At 41.7% G+C, this 25,963-nt stretch overlaps 1 protein-coding gene across 9 annotated transcripts in view; it reads left to right on the top strand.

Moving 5' to 3' along the window:
- The first annotated feature begins 671 nt into the window (after positions 1-671).
- The window catches only part of ccdc117 (coiled-coil domain containing 117), a 32,610-nt gene continuing 7,318 nt past the window's right edge, over positions 672-25,963 (top strand). The window contains exons 1-6 of one of the 9 annotated variants that reach the window (XM_078421624.1): positions 672-706; positions 5,195-5,542; positions 8,742-8,795; positions 11,618-11,872; positions 13,207-13,344; positions 14,745-16,791. In XM_078421624.1, coding sequence (XP_078277750.1) covers positions 5,235-5,542; positions 8,742-8,795; positions 11,618-11,872; positions 13,207-13,344; positions 14,745-14,952 — 963 coding nt within the window. In that variant the 5' untranslated portion in view covers positions 672-706; positions 5,195-5,234 and the 3' untranslated portion in view covers positions 14,953-16,791. Of the gene's footprint in view, positions 707-734; positions 869-1,880; positions 2,036-5,194; positions 5,543-8,511; positions 8,626-8,741; positions 8,796-11,617; positions 11,873-13,206; positions 13,345-14,744; positions 16,795-25,963 lie in introns of those variants that run through there. The other 8 variants (XM_078421619.1, XM_078421618.1, XM_078421617.1 and 5 more) reach the window with 8 other exon arrangements.

Here is a 25,963-nt window from a genome sequence, read left to right on the forward strand (position 1 = left end):
ATGTCCTGTTATTGACTTCAATCGTGTTTTGGTACTTGCTGAGATTTAGTTATCTTTAAAATAAAGCAACAGAACCCCCCGCCGAATTTAAGCCAGTTTAACATTTAAAAATGTGTAACAGATTTTATCGTGTTGTTTGGGGTTGACATCTTTCCCTCATAAAACAAAGTAAAACGTAACTTGAAGGGACTTTGACCAGAACACAATAGATCAGCTTCATCGATAGCCCTGTCGGCGGAAAAACAAGATGCAGGCGACTTTGCTGCACTCCGGCTGCTCTGCCTCGAACAAAGATGGCGACCCGCTGTCCTCCCAACCTCTCGGCTCTGAACAACAATGGTGGTCCGTAGCGCTCCAGCCGCTCTGCCCCGAACAAAGATGGTGACTCGCCCTGCCCCTTCCAGTCGCTCTGCCCGGAACAAAGATGGCGGTCTAGACCTCCCAACCGTTTTGCCCTTCACAACAATGGTGGTCTGTAGCGCTCCAGCCACCCTGCCCCGAACAAAGATGGCGGCAGTCAGTCGCTCTGCCCGGAACAAAGATGGCGATCTAGACCTCCCAACCGTTCTGCCCTTCACAACAATGGTGGTCCGTAGCGCTCCAACCGCTCTGCCCCGAACAAAGATGGCGAACCGCCGGCATCCAGCCGTTCTGCCCCGAACAAAGATGGCGATCGCACCTCAGTCGCGGCAACGCGCATGCTCTGGTAATTCAGAAGCCAATCGCAGCGGGCGTTTGGGAGGATCGGGTGGACGACGTGCGAGCCGTTGGGAACGAGGCGGCGGCAACTGAGGGAGAGGAGCGGCGGGGAACCGGCGCGCAGGTCGGCGGCACAGTGTAATAAACCTCGGCCTCGGCTGAATTGTCGGTTGGTTGTGGGGAGTGTCGTGGGTCCACGCTCTCGCTGAGGGGAGTGTCGAGGGTCGGGTCCGCACTCGCTGAGGGGAGGGTCCGCACTCTCGCTGAGGGGAGTGTCGAGGGTCCGCACTCTCGCTGAGGGGAGGGGAGGGTCCGCACTCTCACTGAGGGGAGGGGAGGGTCCGCACTCTCGCTGAGGGGAGGGGAGGGTCCGCACTCTCACTGAGGGGAGTGTCGAGGGTCCGCACTCTCGCTGAGAGGAGTGTCGAGGGTCCGCACTCTCACTGAGGGGAGTGTCGAGGGTCCGCACTCTCGCTGAGGGGAGGGGAGGGTCTGCACTCTCACTGAGGGGAGTGTCGAGGGTCCGCACTCTCGCTGAGGGGAGGGGAGGGTCTGCACTCTCACTGAGGGGAGTGTCGAGGGTCCGCACTCTCGCTGAGGGGAGGGGAGGGTCTGCACTCTCACTGAGGGGAGTGTCGAGGGTCTGCACTCTCACTGAGGGGAGGGGAGGGGAGGGTCTGCACTCTCACTGAGGGGAGTGTCGAGGGTCCGCACTCTCGCTGAGGGGAGTGTCGAGGGTCCGCACTCTCGCTGAGGGGAATGTCGAGGGTCCGCACTCTCGCTGAGGGGAGGGTCGGCACACTCGCTGAGAAGAGTGTCGAGGGTCGGGTCGGCGATCGCTGAGGGGAGTGTCGAGGGTCGGCCGCTTTATCGGCGGTTGCGCGCCTTTACAGCCGCCCTCGCCGCTGCACAGCTTTTCACCCCTTGAGCGTCGGTGCCGTTGGGTGTCACAAATAAACAGCAGATCTGCACCTTACATGTGGTGTGTTTGTGACATTTGCGCTGATGTTTACCAAGCCAGCCAGCCCTGTGGCATCTCCCCAACCCAGTCCCCCAAACCACTCTGATGCACACTCTATTTATTTCCCCTCCAACTGCCGTCAACTCCAAGAATCCTGTTCATGTTGCCTACTGGCGGACGTAAATGTTTACAATCCGGTTCAGCTCCAAAGCAAGGCTCGGAAGTCCCAACGCGCTGTGTGGTCACCTCGCCAGCTGCGAAGGCAGAGGACTACTACCTCCGTGTAACTTGAATGGTTAATTACACGACTTACGGTTGGTGAGGAATGGAAGCTGATGAACATATTTAGTTTAGTTTCTTATCACGTGTACCGAGGTACAAACAGGGGAAAGTTTTTGTTGCGTGCTAACCACCGCGGAAAGACAATACATTTATTACAAACGAGTCGTCTTTGAGGATGTTGGCTGCTTTCCCGCGGCAGCATGAAGCAGAAATGGAGTCGATTGATGGGGTGGATGGAGGCTGGTTTGTGTGATGAACTGGGTTGCGTTCGCAACTTGCTACTATTTCTTGTGTCTTGGGTAGAACTGTTACTGTTCAGTTGCTTTTCAGATTCCTCGTATCTGTATTTTCTGATATTTTATTCTGTGCTGTGTCTCCTGTAGTTACAGGGGAAAGTGCTGTGAGGAGAGTGAAGATGGAAAACCCGAGGCAGAGCACATTGTTTAGGAATACTGGAAAAAGAGGGAGGGAGGATGAGTGGGAGAACTGAGAGCAGAAGTGCTGGAAATGGATCAGAGAAGATTGAGAGTCCTGTCATCTGTTTTCGTCATCTTATGAAATTGGTGACCAATTTCCACTCCAGCCACTTCAGAGCCCACTAAACCAACAGGATCAGTATGAGAATTGGGCAGTCAGGCTGCAGAAGCGGCAGGTGGTGGGAGATTGGGTAGACAAATAGGTAGCTGCTGAGGTGGTCTCATTCTGCCACTTGTGGAGGGCCTTTATGTGATCCAAATGCCTGGTCTTGGTTCTCTTATAGTGTGAATTCTGCTTCTCCACTTTAAGCGGTCATGGGCTAGAGATTACCAGGAGTCAATCGGGTTGTTGCATTTCCTCAGAGGCTCTGAGCATTTTCTTGAATAATTTTCTCTGTCCACCTCTCTTTTCATGATAGAACCTGGAATGGTGTCTGTATCAGGGGTCTGGTGTCAAGTGTGTGAATGGTGTAATGGACCTGTCCATAAGTACTGAAAGGGAAATTATAGTTGAGGAAAAGACATATCAGAAGCACTTTTGACAAATGGCATCATGAGAAACAGATGCAGCAGAACCCAACCAACTAGAGAATATAATGAGTTCTTGCAGATCACAAGGTAGGAGGAACTGTCAACAAGGTAGAGATGTGTGAGTTCATGGGCTTGCAGTGGATATTGGTTGCTAACCATCTGAAACACTGACAAAAAGGTCACGAAGGAAAAGCCTTGGGTAGATTCTGTGAAAATAACACCCGAGTGGAAATCACATATGATTAAATATTTAAATGTTATTTATCTCAAATTTATTAATTGCCTGGCATTTAAAACTTCCCACAGACAACTCTTTTATTTTCATAAGTGTTTAGTGCCTCTTTCAGTTTGCATCAGCACCACTTAGTCATTCAGTCATTCTTTATCCTTTTATTCCATATACTCTTCTTTCTTCCCTCCCTCTTCTCTGTAGTTTATTTTTTTTATTCCATAATCTCTACGAAAGGTAATTGACTGGAACATTAGCTAAGTTTCTTGCCACACGTTCTGCTTGATCTCCTAATTGCTCTGCATTTTCTTTTTGTTTCAGTTCCAGCCTCTTTAGTATTTTGTTATCAGATGTATTACCAAAACTTGTTTCTGCAAGCCCCCTTGCCCAAACTTTGTTCAACAATTAACTTTTTTTAATTGCACTTTTAATTATAGTTTTATTGTAAGGACAGAGGTGGGATGGGGTTTATATTATGATGTTAATATTCTATGCCGTTAAATATAAAACCAAGATTCAATTTATTTGTTTTTCTATTGAAGGCAGCTAAGATTCAACAGGGAGGCAGTGGAGGAACTGCACCAAAAATGAGCAGATTCTTAAGTGGTGATTTTTGATTGGAACCTATTCATTCCGGCAGAAGCCAGATAGGTTTTTTTGTTAACTTGAAATCTGTGTAATGATAGTTCATTTCATTGATTCCTATGGCAATGTGGTTGTCTGACGAGAGATTGTCTAGAGTGTAGAAGAATAGGTGATCTCAATGAAGCACAAGACTCTGAATGCCTGAAAGCGTGCATGCTGAGAGGATATTTAGGCTAGCTAACAACTCTAGTACGAGAGTAATCTCGGGTTAAAAGGATTAGCCATTTTGGATTAAGGACAAGAGAAGTTCCTCACTGTACAGTTTGTATATTTGGATTGCTATTCAGAATCTGTTTATGCTCAGTTGTTGAAAACATTCAAGGCTGATTAATTTTGGATTCTCAAAAGAAGCATGGATTTCTGGCAATTATGTTGGGGAAGTTCTGTTGAATTTTAAAATTGGAAATTAATTTATTGAATAGGGAAATGCTCACCGGAGTTCAAGCAATCTTTCTCTCTTGATTGTGTTCACATTTAACTTTATACATCAATAATATTTACACAAGCCAAGTTTGAGCAGCAATATTATTACAATATCACATCAAATCCTATTAATTGTAAGTGCATTAGACTGGGAAGAAATGCATGCTGGGGGAGGGTGCATCTACCAGTGTCACTGTGATGTTTGTGATGTCATTAGTATATATCTTGATGGATACAATTCCTTGTACCTGTGGTATTGAGTCCTTGAAGTGAAGTTCTTGGAGGGTCCTCATGAGGGTAGAATTCTATTTGGTATGGTGGGAATGAGTTAAAGAAAACAGAAATTGCATGAGTAATCAGTGTAGTCCTCAATACTAGAGATAGAATAAAAAGGAGTTTAATGTCGCCAGTTTTATCAAGTCAAGTCAATTTTATTTGTATAGCACATTTAAAAACAACCCACGTTGACCAAAGTGCTGTACATCTGATTAGGTACTAAGGAAAAAAAATGAAACATACAGTAGCACGCAAACAGTTCACAGCGCCTCCTCAATGAGCCTCAAACGCTAGGGAGTAGAAATAGGTTTTGAGCCTGGACTTAAAGGAGTCGATGGAGGGGGCAGTTCTGATGGGGAGAGGGATGCTGTTCCACAGTCTAGGAGCTGCAACCGCAAAAGCACGGTCACCCCTGTGTTTTATACCCTGTGTTATAATATATATATATATATTGCAATATATTCACATGGCATGCAAGCGGTCTGGATTAGTGAGCCTTTTATTGCTATAAAGAAAGCTATGGAAATGAACTGAGTGTTTCTATAATGGCTTTATTAAATTGGCAAGCTTGTTTCTTTGTGTGCAATGTTTTGGTCATTCTGCCTGAGAGTTGCATAGAAGCATCTTTCTGTAGTGGAACTTCTGACATTGTAACCTTTCTTTTTTTGACAGGGACTGACGTTTATCTGAACGCTCGAGTGCATTACCTGCTATGGTGATGGCACACAGTCTCTGTTACAGCGCCTTGGCACCCTCAAGCAGACAGCTGTTTCAGTCACCTGGATTGGATGTGTACGGGAGAAATGCATCACATTCAGCAGCACACATCCAGAATCCAAAACAGCAGCCGGAATGCTTCATACCAGCGTATTGTAATCCCACTTTACAACTAAATGGAAACGGCTTTAGGCAGACAGATGGTATAAATGAAAACATGGACATTGCTATGGAGATTCCTGTATGCAATCCTTTGAATGGAATGAGAACAACTACAAATTATGAACTTAGGCACATGCCCGTGTGAGTATTGAGAGTCCTTATCACTGTCTTTGGATGGAAGTTGGTCGAACTCAGCATTGTTGATAGTATGAGCAAAGTTTGGGTGTTGCTTGTGTTTAATCCAGGGAGAAGGTTACACAATTAAGGGATTAAAAAAAGATACTTTAATGTTTCAGTAATCAGTTTAGTTTATTGTCACGTGTACTAAGTACAGTGAAATGCTTTTGTTGCGTGCAATCCAGAGCGGAAAGATTTCTGCAGAATGATCTTGCATCTAATACCATTACTTTCTATTGCCTCTATTGTATTGGCTCACTCAGGACTATTATAGCAACAATTAAGTATTTTCCTTGTTTACTCGATGGCGAGGAGCTAGAGGAGGATTAAAAAAAGTTACAGTAAAATTTTAACTTGGATTAATATATTTTGCGTGGAGATTTTCAGTATAAGCACATATGAAAGCTGCGCCAGGATTTTGAAACAGGAATGTCTTCAATTTTGGCCCTTGACTGTTGTGATTTAATTGCTGACTCTTCCCTTTTTTCTTAATTGAAGAGATGTAGGCTTCAAAGATTGAGCAAGTATTTAATTGCCCACCCCTAATTGCCTCTGAGAAGGTGGTGGTAAGCTGCCTCTAAACCTGTGTGGGTATACCCACAATGCTGCGAGAGGCAATGCTGGTGAAGAAACAATGCTGTTTTTGCTGTTATTTAATTTAAAACATTCCAGAATGGATATTGTGGTCGTGTTTGGTTGTAGTAGTTAATATATCCTATGTTTAACGAAGGTGCTAAAAATAGTGTTTACAGGTAGAAAACAAGGTGATTCCTGTTGTCTAACCCAAGTATTCCATCTGCAGTGAGATTGAATTAGAACTACTTGACATATTACACCTGCCCTGCCCGATATGTTACTATATATATATATATATATATATATATATATAGTATATATCTATCTATCTATCTATATCTATCTTCGTTGTTTCAGTTCTTCAAATGCTGTGTTTGTGGTTACTTCAATAACTATCAACATATGGAGACTTTTCTTATTGCAAGAATGAGTTTTCAAATTAATCTCTGCCACTCAGCTCCAGTATCATAATTACGATATGTAAAAGCTGAAAATAATCAGCAGGTCAGCTGCATCTGTGGGAAAAGGAACAGAGTTAACATTTCATGTCGAAGACCCTTTGTCAAACCATTGTTTATGTCAATTATGTTTCTCCTTGCAATGCCTGGGAATTATTTACATTGTCGCAAAGCTTGCCTTTTGCTCTCCAGTCCAATATCTACCCCTTCCCTTCTTGAAAGCATGGATTTGATGAAGAGCAACTTCACAGGTGGCCAATTGTCCTCCAATGCTTCATTGAAGTACCAGCACTTAGGCACAGGGGTAGAGTTGCTGCCTTACAGAGCCAGAGACCGGGTTCGATCCTGACTATGGGTGCTCTCTGTCCGGAGTTTGTACGTTCTTCCCATGACCGCGTGGATTTTCTCTGGGTGTTCTGGTTTCCTCCCACACTCCAAAGACACACGGGTTTGTAGGTTAATTGGCTTTGGTAACGATTATAAATTGTCCCTAGTGTAGGATTGTGATAACGTTAGTGTACGGGGATCGCTGGGACAGAACTGATTCAGTGGACCGAAGGGCTTGTTTCTGCTAAAACTAAAACTAGAAGTGTAGTTCTTCCACACATGAATCTTAATAAAGATATTTGCCATTATCTTCGATTGCTTGGGGAAATTCCTAACCTAGTTCTCACCTAAATGCAGAACACCTGTATTACCAGTTGATTTCAGTGTTTGTCAAAAAAGGCAGTCTTCTTGTGAATGAACCTTCCAAAGCATTTTTCAATTGATGCCAGAAAGTAAGCATCAAACCAAGGAGATCCAAGGTGGCTGCCAATGTGTATTGTGCATTATAGAAATTCAAAATAGAGAGGGGTGGTGGTACCAGGAACAAGAAAATTTTAAAAATGAGCTTTTGGGGTGTGGAATGGAGAATCCTTGATGGCAGGGTTGATTGAGGTGGTTTATGCCAAAAAAGACGGACTGGAGAGTGGGTTATTTGTACGGTGTCAGAATCACCAGCCCCTCTCTGCATTCAAACCTCTGGTACTTTTGACTTACTTGGAACTGTTCATTTGGTTGTTCTGGAAATCTTTATTAGTTACCATTGAACAGAGAAGTGGCATAGAATGATAGGATTTAAAAAAAACAAAAAATTCAGGATGTGGACATCATTAGCGCAGGGCCAGTATTTATTGTCCAACCCTAATTGCCCCTAAGCAGTGGTCACTTCAGTGAGTTTAAGAGTCCCTGTAGATGTGTGGAGTCATGTGTAGGCCAAACTGGGTAAGAATGGCAGGTTTCCACCCATGAAGCGTAGATCACTAATGGTTAATGTACTGGACGATAACTGACCACCTGAAATGGCAGCAAATTGTTGAAACAAATATGTTTTCATGGCGATCTGTTAATTTTATGAGCATCATTACTGTATAATTTTATTTAAAAATCTGATAGTTACTGAATTTTCTCTGGCCTGTTAGTCCAGACCATTTGAGTTACTAGTTTGCTCACTTAACCACCACTTTACCACTGATGTCCGACAGTCCTAACAGAAGCCAATAATAATATATTCCTTTATTCGTCCCACACCGGGGAAATTTACAATATTTCAACACAAAACTTGGTAATCTGCAGACTCTGAACCTTACTGTGTCACTGGGGTCAATGACTCTGCATGACACTCTTTATGATGTCAGTGGGACGGCATTATGTGACTGTGTTTGCCCCAGTCTCTCTGTTACTTGCACACGCCATTTATCTACAGTGCTCCTTGGCTTATGAAAGCACGCACTGCGGATATGAGGCACTGCAAAGTGACCATTGCCCACTAATTAAAAATGGTGTGTGTCTAATTGTATTTAAAATCTGCACCAGTGTGCTTCTGCTTTCAAAAGAAAGTGATATGCTGTTTCCCAAAACTAACTGTTTTTGAGGATCTTCGGGAATTAGATTACCAATGGCACTTTGGAGCCTAAAAGAATTCTACAACATCACTTTACAGTTTTATAGAAAAATCACTCTTTTAAGCAGGTAGAATAAATTTGGTGTGATTTTTAAATTTTAAGGAAGTCAAAATGCTAATTTAATTAATAATTATTTTATAGATTTCCTCTTTCAAGTAACATAGATTTCTCCCTTTTAAATAGGAGGAATGAGTTTTGTTCTAGAAGGAAGCACAAGCGGGAGCAGGAGGAAGAAGAGTGAGTAAAATTGTAAAACCTTGTTTTGAAATGTTGTCGGAAGTTGAGGCAAAGAAATGCTGAAGTGGATATTTAATATTCATACTCACCATTGAGTTTGCCCTACATTTTCATTATAAATTGCTGGAATATTGATCTTGTGCTATATTGATGGACATGTCTCCAACGAGGACCACCTAACGATTGTGAACAATGGCTTAACTCTCTGCTCATTAAAAGACAGAATTTGGATGATTTAAATGCAGGGAGAAAACAAAATAAGTTGGAGTCAAAGTGAGTTAGAAGCTACGGGGATATGATGAAGCAAAAGGATGGCATGTCTTTTATTCTGCAACTTGCTCTATTTTTATGAACTAATATGAATCAAGGTAAATGCACAATTCAAACATTTAATTCCTATGTAGTTTCTGGTTGAATGCCTTTTGTGTACATTCTCTTAATTCACATGATCTGTTGAATCATCTTGCTTATCGGGTTATGTTCAAAAGCAAAATGTCACCTTGGATCTACTATTTACAAAAAGGCTTCAGGGAAAAGTTTATGTTGTACTTTGTTTGGGTTGCATGGCTGCATTGCTACATTTTGTTTGCTGACATTCTTCTGGATCTGGGTAAGATTCTCAGATGGAAATAGTAGGAAATCAAGGTTCTTTAGAGACTTTAGAGATACAGCGTGGAAACAGGCAATTCGGCCCACTGAGTCTGCGCCGACCATTGATCACTCCATACAATAACACTATCTTACGCGCTAGAAACAATGTACAATTTACTGAAGGCAATTATCCTACAAACCTGTACATCTTTGAAGTGTGAGATGAAACTGGAGCACCCGGAGAAAACCCCGGCAATCATGGGGAGAACGTACAAACTCCGTACAGACAGCACCCGTAGTCAGGATTGAACCCGGATCTCTGATGCTGTAAGGCAGCAACTCTACCACTGTGCCGTCCCCGCTTCGCCACCGTGCCCTAGCTGCGCCACTGTTCCACTCCATCAAAGGTTATGGGGAGAAGGCAGAAGAATGGGGTTGAGAGGGAAAGCTAGATCAGCCATAATTGAATGGTGGAGGAGACTTGCTGGACTGAAAGGCCTAATTCTGTTCTTGTGACTAATGAGCTTTTGAAATAGTACTTTTGTAGTAGGGAGATTGGGATACAGCACACAGCTGAGGTATTGAATGCTGGAGTTGGTAGGTTGTCATCGGTAAGGAAAGATGTAAACTCCCTTGCACTTGTATATTTCTTGAGATATTTGGTAGTAAATTTGGAAGAGCTAAGTTTAAATTACTAGTTGAGTTATTTTACTTTAACAGATATCTGTCAGTTTGGGTCATGAAATGATTGAATGGGAAATCTAATTATATTGTTCACCTTGGTTGATTAAATCCACAACAATTAATGATCCTGCTAATTTGTATAGCAATGCATTGACTCTTGTATTTTGCCTTTTGGAAATTCTGGACACTTTCTAAATGGGAGTTTGACGATTTGTCCCAAGGACTTTCAATCTGCCAACATCTACGAATGCTTGGTTGTGATGTCAAGCAATTGATCTTTTTTTGCTGCCCTTCTAACCTCTTGTAGCTCAAGAGAATGGAGATCAGTTGCAATGCTCTCCCAGCAACTAGTTTAACTACTTTATGTAGGCTAAATGCATAATTTGTTTGGAGAACTAAGCTCCCAGCATAGAGGTTAACCATGACCTAGCTGAGTATCATGTAACTTTAAGGCACCTCTTTCTGGTCTGATATATTTAAGAATATCTCAGACATTCTTAACATCCCATTTCAGATACCCCAAAGATGATTGATAAGGGCTCTTATTAATCATCTTTGGGGTATCTGAAACATCAAGACAACTCACAGCCGCTCAACGACAATTCCTCTACTACTGTCTCATTACGGCAAAGAAACTACTGCTCATATCATGGAAAAAACAACAGCTCCCAATTCCAGAATGTGGCTCCATGACTTGGCCAGTACATTACATTTAGAAAGAATAAGATATGTTCTAAAGGATAGAGTCAACCAATTTAATAAAATCTGGCAACCATTTGTGTCATTTCTTGCACAGAAGAATATTGAGACACAACACAAACCTATCTACACTCTAAACCATCCATTTTAATGAAATTATGAGTAAGTAAGGGACAGAGGACAAGAGAGAGAAGGTTTAGAAACAAGAGAGTCTTCACAAAAGAATTATTGCACTGAACTGCACTATGTACTGCAGTCGTCTCCTGCACTTTAGTTATGTATTTATTTTTTAAAAATTGTATTTATTTTTTTCCCCCATTTTTCTGATGTTTTTATAAACATGCCTGTCCATATTGTTTGTATAATACTCAAATGTTCTGTTTTGATATGTACATTTGGGAAAAAATGAGCTTGGATATGGCAACATAATCTGTACCCATTTTTTGATGGCTCAATAAAGATAATTTTTTAAAAACCAAAAAACTTTAAGGCACCGGAGATCCGGGTTTGATCCTGACTGCAGGTACTGTCTCCCCGTGACCTGCGTTGGTTTTTTCTGGGTGCTCCCGTTTCCACCCACACTCCAAATACGTGTAGGTTAATTGGCTTCAGTAAATAGTAAATTGTCCCTAGTGTGTAGGATTGTGTTAGTGTGCAGAGATCGCTGGTCGGCGCGGACTCGGTGGGCTGAAGGGCCTGTTTCTGCGCTGTATCTCTAAACTACATAAACTAAAGCACCTGTAGCTTTTGGTAATTAATTTCTTCATTTTTTTTTGCCATGGAAATGAATGGTGCAGTTTTTAAATAATATAATCCTATTAATTGTTTTTTGCTGAATCCTCTCGCAGAGCTCCTGCTCAAAAGAAACGTTTAACTGAGGAGATGCTGGAATGCCTGGTACCTTCGGGAAACATTTCATGCAGCTCTTGGCCTTACATTCCATGTCCCCAGGGAAATGGGGTATCTGATGTTGCCTCCACTTCCTGGCAGGATGAATCTACCTCACAGGAATATAGGGCGGTTGAGAACAAAGAGGGCTGCATGGAGGTGAAAACTGATCCAAACCAAATCGGACTGGAAAGGCTGAAGCAAATTGAAAATCGGTAGGTGGTGGAATCTATATCCAGTTTCTGTAATCTGCTGGAGGTTTTGGCAAGTCATTGAAGGCTACAGCCTTCCATCTTAACCTATTCTGACCATGTGGTGTTTTTGTAAAGTGCTGCAGCGTGTGAGAAATTAGTTAATCTGGGCCTATTAACCCTCATCCACACCTTCATCACCTCCCGTCTGGACTACTGCAACAGCCTCCTTCCTCTATGACTCACCCTCAAAAATCATCAGTAAACTTCAATATTCAAAACTCCGCTGCCCGTCTACTCACCCACTCCCCGATCCGTGACCATATCACCCCCGTCCTTTACAAACTCCACTGGCTCCCCATCCCCCAGAGAATCCAATACAAAATCCTCCTCATGACCTACAAAGCCCTCCATAACCTGGCCCCATCCTACCTGACTGACCTCTTCCACAGGCACACTCCCACCTGCACCCTCCGCTCTGCTGCTGCCAATCTCCTGTCCCCCCCCATCCGGACCAAACTCAGATCCTGGGGGGACAGGGCTTTCTCCATCGCTGCTCCCACTCTATGGAACTCACTACCCCAAACCGTCAGAGACTCCTCCTCACTCACCACATTCAAAACATCACTGAAGTCTCACCTCTTCAGCACTGCCTTCAACCACTGAAGGTCACCTCACCTTCTGTCTCCTTTCTCTGTTCGTTTACTTATTTATCTATTTATTCACTTCTCTATGTTCTAGAAATCCCTGTAAAGCGTCTTTGAGTGTTTGAAAAGCGCTATATAAATGTAATGCATTATTATTATTACTATTATTGTGCACTTGCTATCCTCCATATAGTAAGAAATCCTTGCACTCAATGGATTGAGTTCCAGGAAGCTTCTTAATAGCATTCCTGAAATATTTTACTGGGTAAAGATCTGTTTGCAGATGTTAATTTTGAGGTAACACTTTGAGACCTATTTTAGGAAGAGACAAAATATATTTTACTTTTGATGGGCAGGAAGAAAATAAGAATTTGGAGGTCGAGAAGAAAATGATTACTGCGCTTGAGTTTAAAAAAATAATGTTGGAGACTGCCGTGGTATCCTTTCAACAACATTTCAAAAATATTGCCATTTCAAATTAATGTATGTTAAAGACTTAGCATTACTGAGATAATTGTGAGAGGCAAAATAGATACACAAATTAAACATTTGGGATTTAATTATTAGCATGGATTCCATTCCAGAAATCATAGGATTCCTTTTCCTAGAGGTAGTGGGTCCAACTGCTATTTTGCAGATTGATCGGGATGAATTTGTTGTTTGATTCCTTATGCTTTATTAACATATTATACCGTAATTTCCATTCCACAGACTGGATGGGAGAGATGATTCAGAAATTGACACGGTTGAGATTTCAGATATGCCAGTACTGGTCTTGTCTGATTCTCTCCGAGAAGAACTGAAACATGGCCTGGAAGAAGTTTTGCCTCATACAATAATGGAATCCCTGTAAGTATGACCACCATTTTTCCACAACATGTCACATGTCTAAATTATGATAGGTTGCATTTCCCTTTTTCATCATCTTTTCCTCTTCAAATAAGTTAAGAGTGAGTTTGATTCATTGTTGATGCAAGCTATTTTATGGGCACCCACGGGTGGGATGGGAGAACGTAGGCGCCTGCAGACTAAAAATCAGTCCCATGTCAAATTGGAATATCTTGCTGTGAGTCCACAAGGATGGCTAATAAAGCATCAGAAATGGATACAGCTGGGTTTAAAGGGGACACCTTGGGAATCGCGTGTTAACATTTCTTCTTCTTAGGCCCCCCTCGGTCATGGCTGACCATGTTAACATTTAGTGTCCCAATTATTGCCAATCAGTTACTTTTGTGTTGCAAGGACTTTTGCTTCCATTTTCACAATAAATAGAAAATGTGAGGAACACTTGGAGGACCAGAGGACATTTTTGAAAATAAAACTATTTTGTCAGAATTGGGACAGAGAAAAACAATTAGTTTTATGTTGCAGAGATGGTGGTGGCTAGGGTGAACTAGAAAATAGGAATATGTGTGATAGGTTGTGACTGTTGGGGTAGTTTTTTAATTGGGTGGCATTTGGAGGTGACAAAGAAGTGTTGAGGCATTTCAAGTAGGTCAGAGTCCCCTAACAAAAGTGGAGAGTCACAGATGGATGACAGAGCAAAAATGGTCAATCCTGATATAGACTGAAAAACATCCTTTCCCATCAAACAATAGTTTGTTTTTCGAGCATATTTTTTTTTCACCATGTTACTATAGTTCCAAGCTAATATCCAATGTGAAAACAGGTTTTATTTAATAGGAATGGAGAAATAAAGAGCTACAAATGTTGGAAATCTTGACAAAATAATAATCGGGTGTGGAGAGAACTCCACGTTTTAACATTTCAAATCCGTGACATTTTTCTGATTGTAAAGGCACCTGAAATATTGACTGTTCTCTCTACCAATGACCCCTCCTGACTTGCTGAGCATCCCTGGATAGTTTTTTCTTGTTCATTTTGTGTACCAGATGTAGTGTTAGCTGTGTGAATAAGGATGAAACAAGTTTACCTTTTGCTTGTCTGATACTTTATGAATAGTGGCGGAAAACAGCAGAATGAGTAGCATTCCTGCCACCAGTATCCCTTTGGAGCATTGACAGAAGTGAGGTTTTTTTCTGTTTATTTTTAAGCCTGTATTAGGGGACCATTTCCATCTGTAGGCTGTGAACATAATTGCCTGGTTTGAGCAGAAAGCTGAATGTCACAAGAAATAAGCAAACTATGTAAAAAGAATGTGATTATAGATGAATCTTTAAAACACCGTGGATTCTTGATGCTGTGCTTTGATTTGATATCCATATTTTTTTTCTTTTTTGCTATCTTAGGAATCGTCCATGCATGGAACTCGTTCTGTGGAGACCCCCATGTGCGCCTCTTTCAGATAAACTTGCAGCTTTAACAGAGCAAAGGAAGTCCAAGCATAGGGAGCCACAACGTGACCCTGCTTTATACAAGAACACAAAACTGGATTCATCCTTGATGTGTGGTGATATGAATCAAACCAGCACAGCTGAAGAGGACATGGAGCTTTAGAGGCAGCTTGCGGAGCAGATCTGTGGGGTAAAAGCATTGTAACTTGCAAAGATTCTCCAGCAGCGGGAAATGGAGTATTGTTAATATTTTAAAGATTTAAGGTGACACTGAGGTTTTGATGTCCCCACTGTTCTTGCATAAACCAAACACTGAAGCTAGTCATTGCTGCAGTCTTGTGTAGTGTCTGTGACTGCACATAGATATCCTTTCTATAAACATATTTTTAAGTCTGTTCCTGTTGCAACCAGTTTATCTCTGCTCTGGAATAATCAGCCATAGGCTGTCCAGTGTCAAATATTTACTTGTGATTAGTTTTAAGAAAATAAGTGCCGTAATTTATATTGCTCTTGAAATGCTATTTTGTTTTCTATGTAATACATGACAAGATAGGGAACTGGTAGAAGCATTCCATGAAGTGTACAAGAGATTTGTATGATATATGGATGTACATGGAAGTATTGTTTGACTCAACTTTGGTTGAAAATGTTTTAACTATGAACTTATTTGGTATTGAGCTCAAGGTAAAGATTGATTTTCTTGCACTATAACAAAATGGAGAGAAAACTAAATAAAAATTGAGGGGAATTGTATAAAAAAAATGTGCACTTAATATCTCTACTTGTAAACCAATATCACAGCTATTAATCTTTTTGTATATATTTGTTACATTCTAAGCATTTCTGTGTTTGCTCTTTTTCACCCACACCCAAAAACTGTCAGGAAAAGTGTAAAATAAGAAAGCAACCACTTCCACAATAAGTTGTGATGTGCCTCAAAGCATTCACAAGCTGTCAGAACAGAGCCGAGTTTTGGTTTGCATGAAGCTTGTGTCTCGGTAAGATGCTGGGCTGAATCATTGGGCACTGGAGGTATTGCTTATGACAGTCAGTCATCCTTGGGTGAGCCTCCCTGACTCAAAGACATTCATGGATAGCTATAGTCACTTGCAAATACTGATAAGCTTGGGGGGGGGAAATCTCCCCTTGGTAGTTTCAGAATGCTCCTATTGCCATGGATCGGCAGGTGAATCGACATTGAAAGATTCTTACCATGTTATTTTGCTCTTTCAATTCAATATCAAGCCCAAAGTCATATACTTGTGTTACAGCTTATTAAAAAAAATGTGGGGGACCCTGGATTTTGTTGCCTACACAGTATTGCCTGAAGTAATTAGATAAACTCATACTGGGATAAGCAACTTGGAATTTTGGAGGGAAGATGTTGCATTTCCCTAAGCAGTTTGCAATGAAATGTCATCCAGCACCCTCGGGACTTTGGTGCCAGATCTTTCAGCTTGTTGGATGTTCTATTATTAAAACCAATGTTAATTCACATTTATATTGATGTGTAACGTATAAAAAAAATATTTTTAGTGAACGAACAAGTGTCGGTGTGGGCAAATCGGGCTGAAGGGCCTGTTTCCATGCTCTATGACTGTATAAGTAAATTAAAATGGAGCCTCGGAACCAGAGCCCTGCTGAGTGGTGAGGGCAGAGGCAAATGTTCCTAGATACCGCATCGTCGGATAGTGGATTATCATTGTTTTACTGTGTTGGCTACCACTATTAACAAGTTTATTATAGCTGTTTTCTCATTAGGAATGTGAGAAATATTATACCATTAAGGAACTAACACTAGAACATCGAACTGGAAGAGTTTTTCATAAACCTTTTGTTCCGTGTAGGTTCCGTGTAACAATTGCAGGCCGATTTTGTAATCATTAAAATATTATGAGATGCAAGTGCTAATTATATCATATATCATATCATATATATACAGCCGGAAACAGGCCTTTTCGGCCCTCCAAGTCCGCGCCGCCCAGCGATCCCCGCACATTAACACTATCCTACACCCACTAGGGACAATGTTTACATTTACCCAGCCAATTAACCTACATACCTGTACGTCTTTGGAGTGTGGGAGGAAACCGAAGATCTCGGAGAAAACCCACGCAGGTCACGGGGAGAACGTACAAACTCCTTACAGTGCAGCACCCGTAGTCAGGATCGAACCTGAGTCTCCGGCGCTGCATTCGCAGTAAAGCAGCAACTCTACCGCTGCGCTACCGTGCCGCCCTATGTTACAAGAAAAATCAGGATCTTATCATAATGTTGAGAAGAAAGCATTCTGTATTAGAGATGAGTTATTGTAAAGTCTGAGTAATGACTGGATGCTTCTGTGGGTAAGGAATTTGGATTGGTAGATACTTGAGGGCAACATTTCTCAGAGTAGGGGTGATTACCTAATATGTGTTGAGGGAGGGAAAGTTTACAAAACAGAAATTGTCATTTGGAGAAGGGGCTTTCACAAAGCAATTCCAGAAGCCTATTTAATTGTGAAAATGGAATTTTAAAAATAGGGTGAGGATCGTTGATAGCCAGCAGGTAAATGACATTTGTGGCAAATTGGGGCAGGGGGTGGGTTGTTGCTAGTGGTGGGCTATCAAAGCATTAAAATTGCAAGTGAAATAGAAACCATTTCCAAAAATCGGAAGGAAATAGAAGACAAAAATAGGAAGTGTTTTAGAGTATGCAGGGGGTTGGGGTAGAAAGTAAACTGCAGATGCTGGAAATCACAAGTACAGAAAATTCTGTAGAGAGACAAACTGAGTTAACGGTTCCAGTCAATGACCATCTGTCTGAACAAGAAAAAGCTGAAATTTGCCGCGAGTGAAGAAAACGGGAACAGGACATAAAAAATAAAAAGAGAAACTGGATGATACAGCTACCAGAGGGGGAAAAGCTTGTTAACCATAGCTGAGTGGCCTGCAGAAGGAGTAAATGCTGGGAAATGCGAGGGAAATAAAATCAGAGGAAAGAGGTATGTGTAGGAAGGAACTGTAGATGCTGGTTTACACCGAAGACGACACAAATTGCTGGAGTAACTCAGTGGGACGGGCAGCATCTTTGGGTAGAAGGAATGGGTAATGTTTTGGGTCGAGAACCTTCTTCAGATTGAAAGTCGGGAGAGGGAGTCTAGAGATATGGAAGGGTAAGGTATTGAAACGACAGATCGAAACAGATGATAATATGGAAATGTAGAATAGTTCATTGTTAGCTGAGGGGAAGGTGACAACACCGCCCACAATCAGTAATATTTAATCAGGAGGCCAGTAGAACTTTTCAGAGAACTCAGATGGGGGAGTGATGGAGAGAGGGTTACTTGGAGGAATCAATATTCATACTGCTGGCTTGTAAGCTGCTTTGTTTGCGGGACTAGCGTTGCTGCAAATCTAAATTCAGAGATTGCTAGAAATACCTAGCAGGTCGGATAATATGGATAAAAACAAAGTGAGTTAACATTTACGTGTTGACCTTGCAACAGAGCTATCCAGTTTTAGCACAAATACATTTTAGTTGTTTGGAATTTTTAAATTCCATATTGAGTCAAGGCTGGAACCTACGGAAGAAGAAATGCTGTCATTTGAGCTTGCGTTGTTCTGAGGAAGTTCCAGCAGAGGTCAAAAAATAAATTGGATTGAGATAGGAAATTAAAGTGGGTATGATGTTTTGAATTCACACTTGTGAACTGAATTGAGGTATTCTGTAAAATGGTTACTTAACTGTGTTTGGTTTCCCCATTGTAGTGGAGACCATTATTTGTATACTAGATGTATATTTATTCGTTTCAATTTCTAGAAAGGAGATTTTGGTTTAGTTTAAAGTTGCTGTGTTGGTTCTTGAAAGAGACTCTTCTGTCATCTCACAAACTAGGATCTAGCTCAAGTGAACTAACTGAATAATATCGTAACTCGGTCCAAACACTTGATAAATAGTTGCACGTGGCTTGTTGGTTGAGTTCAGGTTTGGTTCATCTACTAAGTGGTGCATAGAACAAATAGTCTTGCCAAACTGTTGTAGTGTGGTCACCACTGAATTCTGTGGGCAGATATGTTGAGGAATTTCTCTTGTTTGTACATGGCTACTGATGTTTGTAACTTTAGGCTGTCTTGTTTTAGCTTCTAAAGATAAGACACAAAAAGCTGGAGTAACTCAGCGGGTCAGACAGCATCTCTGGAGAGAATGAAGGGGTGACGTTTCGGGTCGAGACCCTTCTGCAGACTTAGCTTCTCCTGGGTTACAATAGAAGTCGAGGAATAGATTTCTTGAACTAGTCATTTATCCCCCTTTTCAAAAAGTTCTTAAGATGTATTGGCATCTTCTCAAAGATGCCATTTCAGTTGATTTTAAATTTGCTTTAATGGAGTAACTGTGATTGGGTTAGGTAAAACTAGTAGATAAAGGTATAAGTCAATATTTGTAAAAAGACATTAGCTGTCAGAGCTCGTGTGTGTAGTGAATCTTTTTCACAATGGATACACCAGTATAAATTGTGTTAGCATGCAAGGATGTCTGTCTCCAGGCAGTGCCAAACAATCAATAAAATACTCTGTATGTTGTGTTCCAATTACTCCATTCATTCTGTGTTGTGCTGTTTCTGGGATTGAATCTGTAAATCTACCCAACATACTTTCTTTAATCCTCGTATTTCATGTTTGTTTTATCTGTAAGTATGATTCACCTGAATGAAGTGCACCAGTGTTTGTACTCTGAGAGACAGGCCAATATGCTCCTTTTAGTTAGGGTAGCTTCTGTGTTGTTGGGACATTATCATTGCAAAAGATACTACCTTTAAATGTAATATTGGTGTACGTGTGCATGCACACAAGAGTTCCAATGTTAAAAATAGATATGAGCCTTGCAGGTGCATCTACCACAGTAATTTTTTAATATTTCAATATTTATGTACATTAGGATCAGAGTCATACAGCATGGAAAGCGGCCTTTCGGCCCACCTCATCCTTTCCGACCAACAGCATTATAGCCTCTATCTGGGTGGAAAAAAACACAACAACTTGAATTTGTATAGCGCTATTTAATGTAATTTATAATCTAAAATCATTCATGATAATCACAGCATACTTTTGTTTAAATCTGACACTGTGCTGCATGATATTCGTACGGGCAATTGTTGCTTTCTTTTAGATGAAAGTTATTTTTGAAGCATCAACTTACATGACTGGTTTAGGTTTTAGAGGGAGTATGTTGTATCATCAAGCTGTCAGGTTTGTCCCATGGTGCTGTACTGTTGCAGTTGAAATCATTCCATCACCTTGACTTTTGTGTGGTAGATTGCTTTGGGAAGTTCATAGCTGCAGAATACTCCACCTCTGACTGACTCTGGTAGACCCAGTGTTTGCATGCTGGTGTTGTTTTTTTAAGCATTAGAAGTTTCCATGTATCTCGGATGTTGATGGTGTATTAAATATCATACCCACCATTGTGCAAGCTGATGTGGTAAACGTTCAACAGATTACATCTGTTCAGTTTTACAGTTGAAGTAATCCATTGCAAGGCTGATTTGGTATAACTGATGTTTAGGAGAGCTGCATTGTTCTCTTGCAAAGAATTGAAGGAGTTTATCATTAACAACTTAAAAATATATTCAAATAGTTTAGGGTGGCACAATGGCACAGCAGTAAACTGCCTTACAGCACCAGAGACCTGGGTTTGATCTTGATTATGGGTGTTGTCTGTATTGAGCTTGTACGTTCTCCGTAACCGCGTGAACTTCCTCCGGGTGCTGGGGCTTCCCCCCACATTCCAAAGGCGTGCAGGTTTGTAGGTTCATTGGCTTCGGTAAAATTGTAAATTGTTTCTAGTGTGTAGGATGGAGCTAGTGATCAGTGCAGACTTGGTGGGCCGAAGGGCCTGTATCCCTAGACTTTGCATTTATAGCAGACTCTCTTTCCTCATAGAACTCTGGTTTTGCTCGTGATTAAGACCAGCTTCTCCATGTTAGCAGGATAGACTGCAGCCTAGATTTAAGTCCTGGCTTCATCTGGCAGACTAATAGATGGCTTGGATAATGTACAATCTCTCACCGCAAATGGATCGAGCCAAGTGAAATGATGCTTCCTCCCCAGATCTCATCTCCCATTCCAATTAGTTCTTGAGCTGGCTCTGGAGAGAAGGGAGAAAAGTTACCATAGAGCCTGTTGGATCTGAATTAGCCTTTCCTTTCAACGGGAGCTCTTAATCAGACCACCATTCCAGTTGGAGTCCTCATGGTGGTTACAGTGTTTGGGGAGAGATGGGGTGGCACAGATTTACAAAGCAAAATGATTGATCCACAATGATTGATCCATTGATCCACTGAATTTAACTGCTTTAGGATGTTATGGAGTCATAGAATTATAGAGTTGTACTGCCGGGAAACAGGCCCTTCCACCTAACTTGTCCATGCTGACCAAGATGTTCCATTTGCTCCAACCTACTTGCCCACGTTTGGCCCATATCCCTCTAAACCTTTCCTGTCTTGTACCTGTCCAAATGTCTTAAATGGTGTTATAATACTTGCCCTACTATGACAATCCCCTACGTCTTGTAGCTGCCTGCAATCTCATGGCATATTTGTTCTTCTACTTTCCATTGACTATTTGGGGGTCTGTCGTCTCTTTTTTTATTCCTCAACTACACCGATATCGTCTTACTGACGAATCATCAGTAATGTTATTATTTCTACTGACTGACATTCTCCTTAGTCAATAAAGCAATGCCCCTCTTTTACCCCAACCCCTGTCTCACCTGAAGCTCATGTAGCATGGAATATTAAGCTGTCAGTCCTGTTCCTCTCTTAGCCAGGCTTCTATAACTGCTGCAACATCCCAGTCGCACATACCTATCCATGCCCTGAGTTCATCCATTTTACCCGTCAGGCCTTATTCATGAAAACAAATGTAATACAATCCGTCCTCACTCCCTGCTGTGCTCATTGCTCATGCCTATCCTGTGCACTGAACATTCTTTCAGCACCTTCCATACCGACTTCCAGCCTCACCTGCATTGGCCATCTGCCAATCTTGTTTAAACCTACACGAGTATCACTAGCAAACCTTCCTGCCAGAATATTGGGTTCCTTCCAGTTCAGTTGTAACCTGTTCCTCTTGTCACCTCGGCCCCAGGAAAAATCCCAATGATCCAAAAATCTGAAACATGCCCCTTGTACCAACACCTCAACCACACATTCCTATCTTTCTTTCCCTACCCTCACTAGCATGTGGTGCTGGGAGTATCACTGCCCAGGTGGTTCTGCTTTCTAATCTTTTGCCCAACTGCCTGTATTCATTTCACAGGAGTGCAAACCTTTTGCTACCCATGTCACTTGTGACAACATGCACAACGATTTCTGGCTGTGCACCCTCCTCCTTGAGAATATTGTGCAGCTACTCCGAGACATCCTGGACCTTGGCGCCAGGGAGGCAACACACCAACCTGGAGTCTCGATTGCTGCCACAGAATCTCACGTCTGTCTAACTAACGAGTCTCCTACTACTATGGCTCTGCCTGAAATTACCTTTCCACGCTGAGCAGAAATAAACGTGTTAAGCAAATGCATACATCCACCCTGACAATCTTCCCCCTTCCCAACTTTGCTCCAAACAAACTTGCACAACACAGCTTTGACTCTTTGTTTTTCAATCATGTTCTATCTGTGTAGTTCTTTTGTGCTCAGAATGAAGCCGTGTCCTCTTGGACCATGTGAGAGGGTAAGTGAACACACAGAGACAAGCGGATAAGCTTTTCTTGGTAATGGACTATTTTAGAGTGCGGTCCACCATAATTCATGAAGGGTTTATAAATGTCATTTTCTATTTGTCCTTCCCGTGAAGTACTTTATGGTGGCACTTGGTTCTGGAAGGGGAGAATTATAGAGACAACTGAATAAATTATGGGATGATTGTCATTCATTCCACTATTGAGTATCTGCCAAAGAATGAGTATTGCTGCTGAAGAAGGGTTTCGACCCGAAACATCACCCATTCCTTCTCTCCTGAGATGCTGCCTGACCCGCTGAGTTACTCCAGCATTTTGTCTCTAACTTCGATTTGAACCAGTATCTGCAGTTATTTTCCTACACAGTATTGCTACTGGGAATGCTGGCAATATTTAAATGGAGTTGGAAATTGTGAATCCATCTTTCCCTCCCAACCTTTTCAGCAAGATTATCATTAGTATCAATCTGGACTTTGATTAGGTAGCATTTGCAGTATTGTGTGCAGTTCTGGTCACCCCTTACAGGAAGGATGTAGAGGCCTTGGAGAGGGTGCAAGAGAGGTTTACCAGAATGCTGCCTGGATTCGAGGTTTGGCCAAACTTGGACACAAGGAACTGCAAATGTTGGAATCTTCAGCAAAAAACAGTCTGGATAAGGGTCCTAACTTGGAACGCCACCTATCCATGTCCTCCAGAAATGCAGCCAGACCCGCTCAGTTACTCCAACACTTTGTGTTTTTGGACAAACTTAGATTATTTTCTCTGGCAAGTGGGAGGCTGATCGAAGTATATAAAATTATGAGAAGCATGAATAGGGTAGACACAGATCCTTTTTCCCTGGGTGGCAATGGTCCAGTCAGTTAAGGTGAATAAAAGGGAGAATGGGGCTGAGAGTGAAAGATAGATCAGCCATGGTTGAATGGCAGAGTAGACTTGATGGGCCCAATGGCCTAGTTCTGTTCCTAGAACTTATGAATTTATGAAAGGAATGGAAGTGATAAATAGAACAAGAGCAAACAAGGTTTTGGATAGGACCAGATTAATTAACTAACGTTATCACTAATGACTAATTAACATACTTGTGCAATGTTTGTAATGTCGGTTGATAGCAATCTCAGCGTACCGGGTTTCCGATTTAGGCAGACTTTGGGTTATAGATAATCCTCAGAGGCCTTGCATAATGCGGGGAATATGTAGACGTGGAACAGTTCTCCTGCTCAGGAGAAGATGATCAGAAGGCATTTACTGTGATCTGGTACTGGTCAGGTCCCAAGGGTGTTTTCTCCAGACTAGTATTCTATTGGTTTCTCTGTACAAGTTCTGCATCAATTTGATTGCTGGTGTTTTTCTGGCCAGTAACCTACTCACCATCTTTTTGTACGAGTTGCCTGCCTCAATGTGCAGAGCATTCTCACCCTTCCGGCCAGTTCCGTGGTAGATGAGGTTTTCTGCTCGGAGCTGCTTCACACGACTTTGCAAATGACGGAACAGCTTCCGTGTCCCAAAATCCTGCTGTCTGAAAGAGATGACTGTAGAGGAAGCCATTGACGGAGTGGAAACGTATCGCAAATGAGACCTTTCACTGTGCTCCTTGTAAGGAATAAAAAGCACACACACATTACTGTACTGCATAATTCTAGTTGACTCTGGTGAGGTAATGGCAAAGCAGCTTTATATTTAACAAATTAAAGAAATTAAATTAAGGTGGACCCAGTAGCAGAAGTGATGTTGTTGAAGCTGTAGTATGCAGCAATTGATGGAAATAATTGAAATCTACGTCACCCATATCTGCAATAAGTATCTGCCGTTCAAGGAAAGCAGAAAACAGATGACTGTTACTGAACCTGGAGATAATGGTTTTCAGACTCCTATACCTTCTTTCTGGAATTATGCAGGAGTAAAATGAGTATGTCCAGAGTGGTGTGGGTGGAATGATGCTAGCTGTCTTTTTTAAGGCAACACCTCCTGCAGATCCTGGAGAGGTCAGTACCGATGATGGACCACCACTTTTTGTAATCTTCTTTGTTCATGGATGTTTAAATTGCTGATCCAGGCCATGATGCAACCAGTTAATATGCTCTCCACTGTAGAGGTTTAAGAGAGTATTTGTAGATGTACCGAATCTCCTCAATCTTCTAAAGAAGACCAGGCATTAAGGGCCTTCCTAATGATTGCATCAATGAGCTGGGTCCAGAACATATCTTCAGAGATGTGCATGACCAGGAACATAATTCTTTGTGGTAAGATCCAGAATGACCATCCAAGATACTTTTGAGGGCCAGCACATGAATAAGGAAGTCTTGAACGTCCAAAGAGGACCTCACTGCTGGTAATCTGACTGCACTCTGGCATTGGATTCTTCCTGGAACCCTGGTGGACTATCATTCCCACAGTTTCCCCAGTAGTTATGCCAGGAAATCTGAACATTGAGTGTAGGAAGTTACTGCAGATGCTGGTTTATACCAAAGATAGACACAAAGTGCTGGAGTAACTCAGCGAAAAAGGTTGGGTGACGTTTCGGGTCGGATTCCTTCTTTGGAGAAGGGTCCCAACCTGAAAAGTCACCTATCCTTTTTCTCACGAGATGGTCTGACCCGCTGAATTACTCCAACACTTTGTGCCAATCTTCAATCTAAACATTGAACCTGAATATGACGTTAGATCCATTGCTAGTTCAGTAACTCCATTTATTTCAATGAGAGGGAAACAAGTGAGTTTCAAATACTTTATGGCTTTTCCAGTTAGCAAATGCATTTAATTTTTTTTAAAGCATTTTCCAGTATTTTAAGTTTATTTAAAGATATATGTTAATTTACTGTTAATAAGTTGCTTGATTATTTTGATTGTTCATTTAAGTGTGGTTTGAAGTATTTGAGCATTTTGAGAGTTAGTTCACCCAGTGGGGCAAGGCTTAATCAGTTGTAGGTGTTCCATTGGACCTTGCTGATGAAGAGCCAGCTTCAGGGATCTGGATGGCGTGTAAAAAATTGGTCATTGTTAAATAACCAAGCTGGGACATTGTCCACCCAGAAGATGTTGCAGGTAAATATGGCTAAAGGAGCAGCTGTCCACTTACCAAGGCTCATCCTCAGCCCAGGTATTACATATTGTGTATTTAAATTAACTCAGAAAAGTTACCAATGATAGTTGGTGGATTTCATTTTCCAGCTTTTCAATCTTCTTTTGATGTTCAATGGTATTCTTCAAGACATCCCTGCAGTAAAGGAAACCATAAGTGTAACCTACAGAACTGATTACTGATTCTGTAACCTACAGAACTGAATACTCCCAATGTATTGATAGTTGAGTCTAGCCCCCATCCCCAGACACAGCTCAAGCCATTGTTCTTAATTAATTGTATTTTGTTCTTTTATTAAGACTTCTTCTCCACTGGCTAAGTTTTTTTTTTGCCTTCAAGTGGTATGACAGGCAGGCAACCTTTCCTTGTAAGACCT

Source organism: Rhinoraja longicauda, chromosome 25 (assembly GCF_053455715.1).
Source record: "Rhinoraja longicauda isolate Sanriku21f chromosome 25, sRhiLon1.1, whole genome shotgun sequence".
Lineage (NCBI taxonomy): Eukaryota > Metazoa > Chordata > Chondrichthyes > Rajiformes > Arhynchobatidae > Rhinoraja > Rhinoraja longicauda.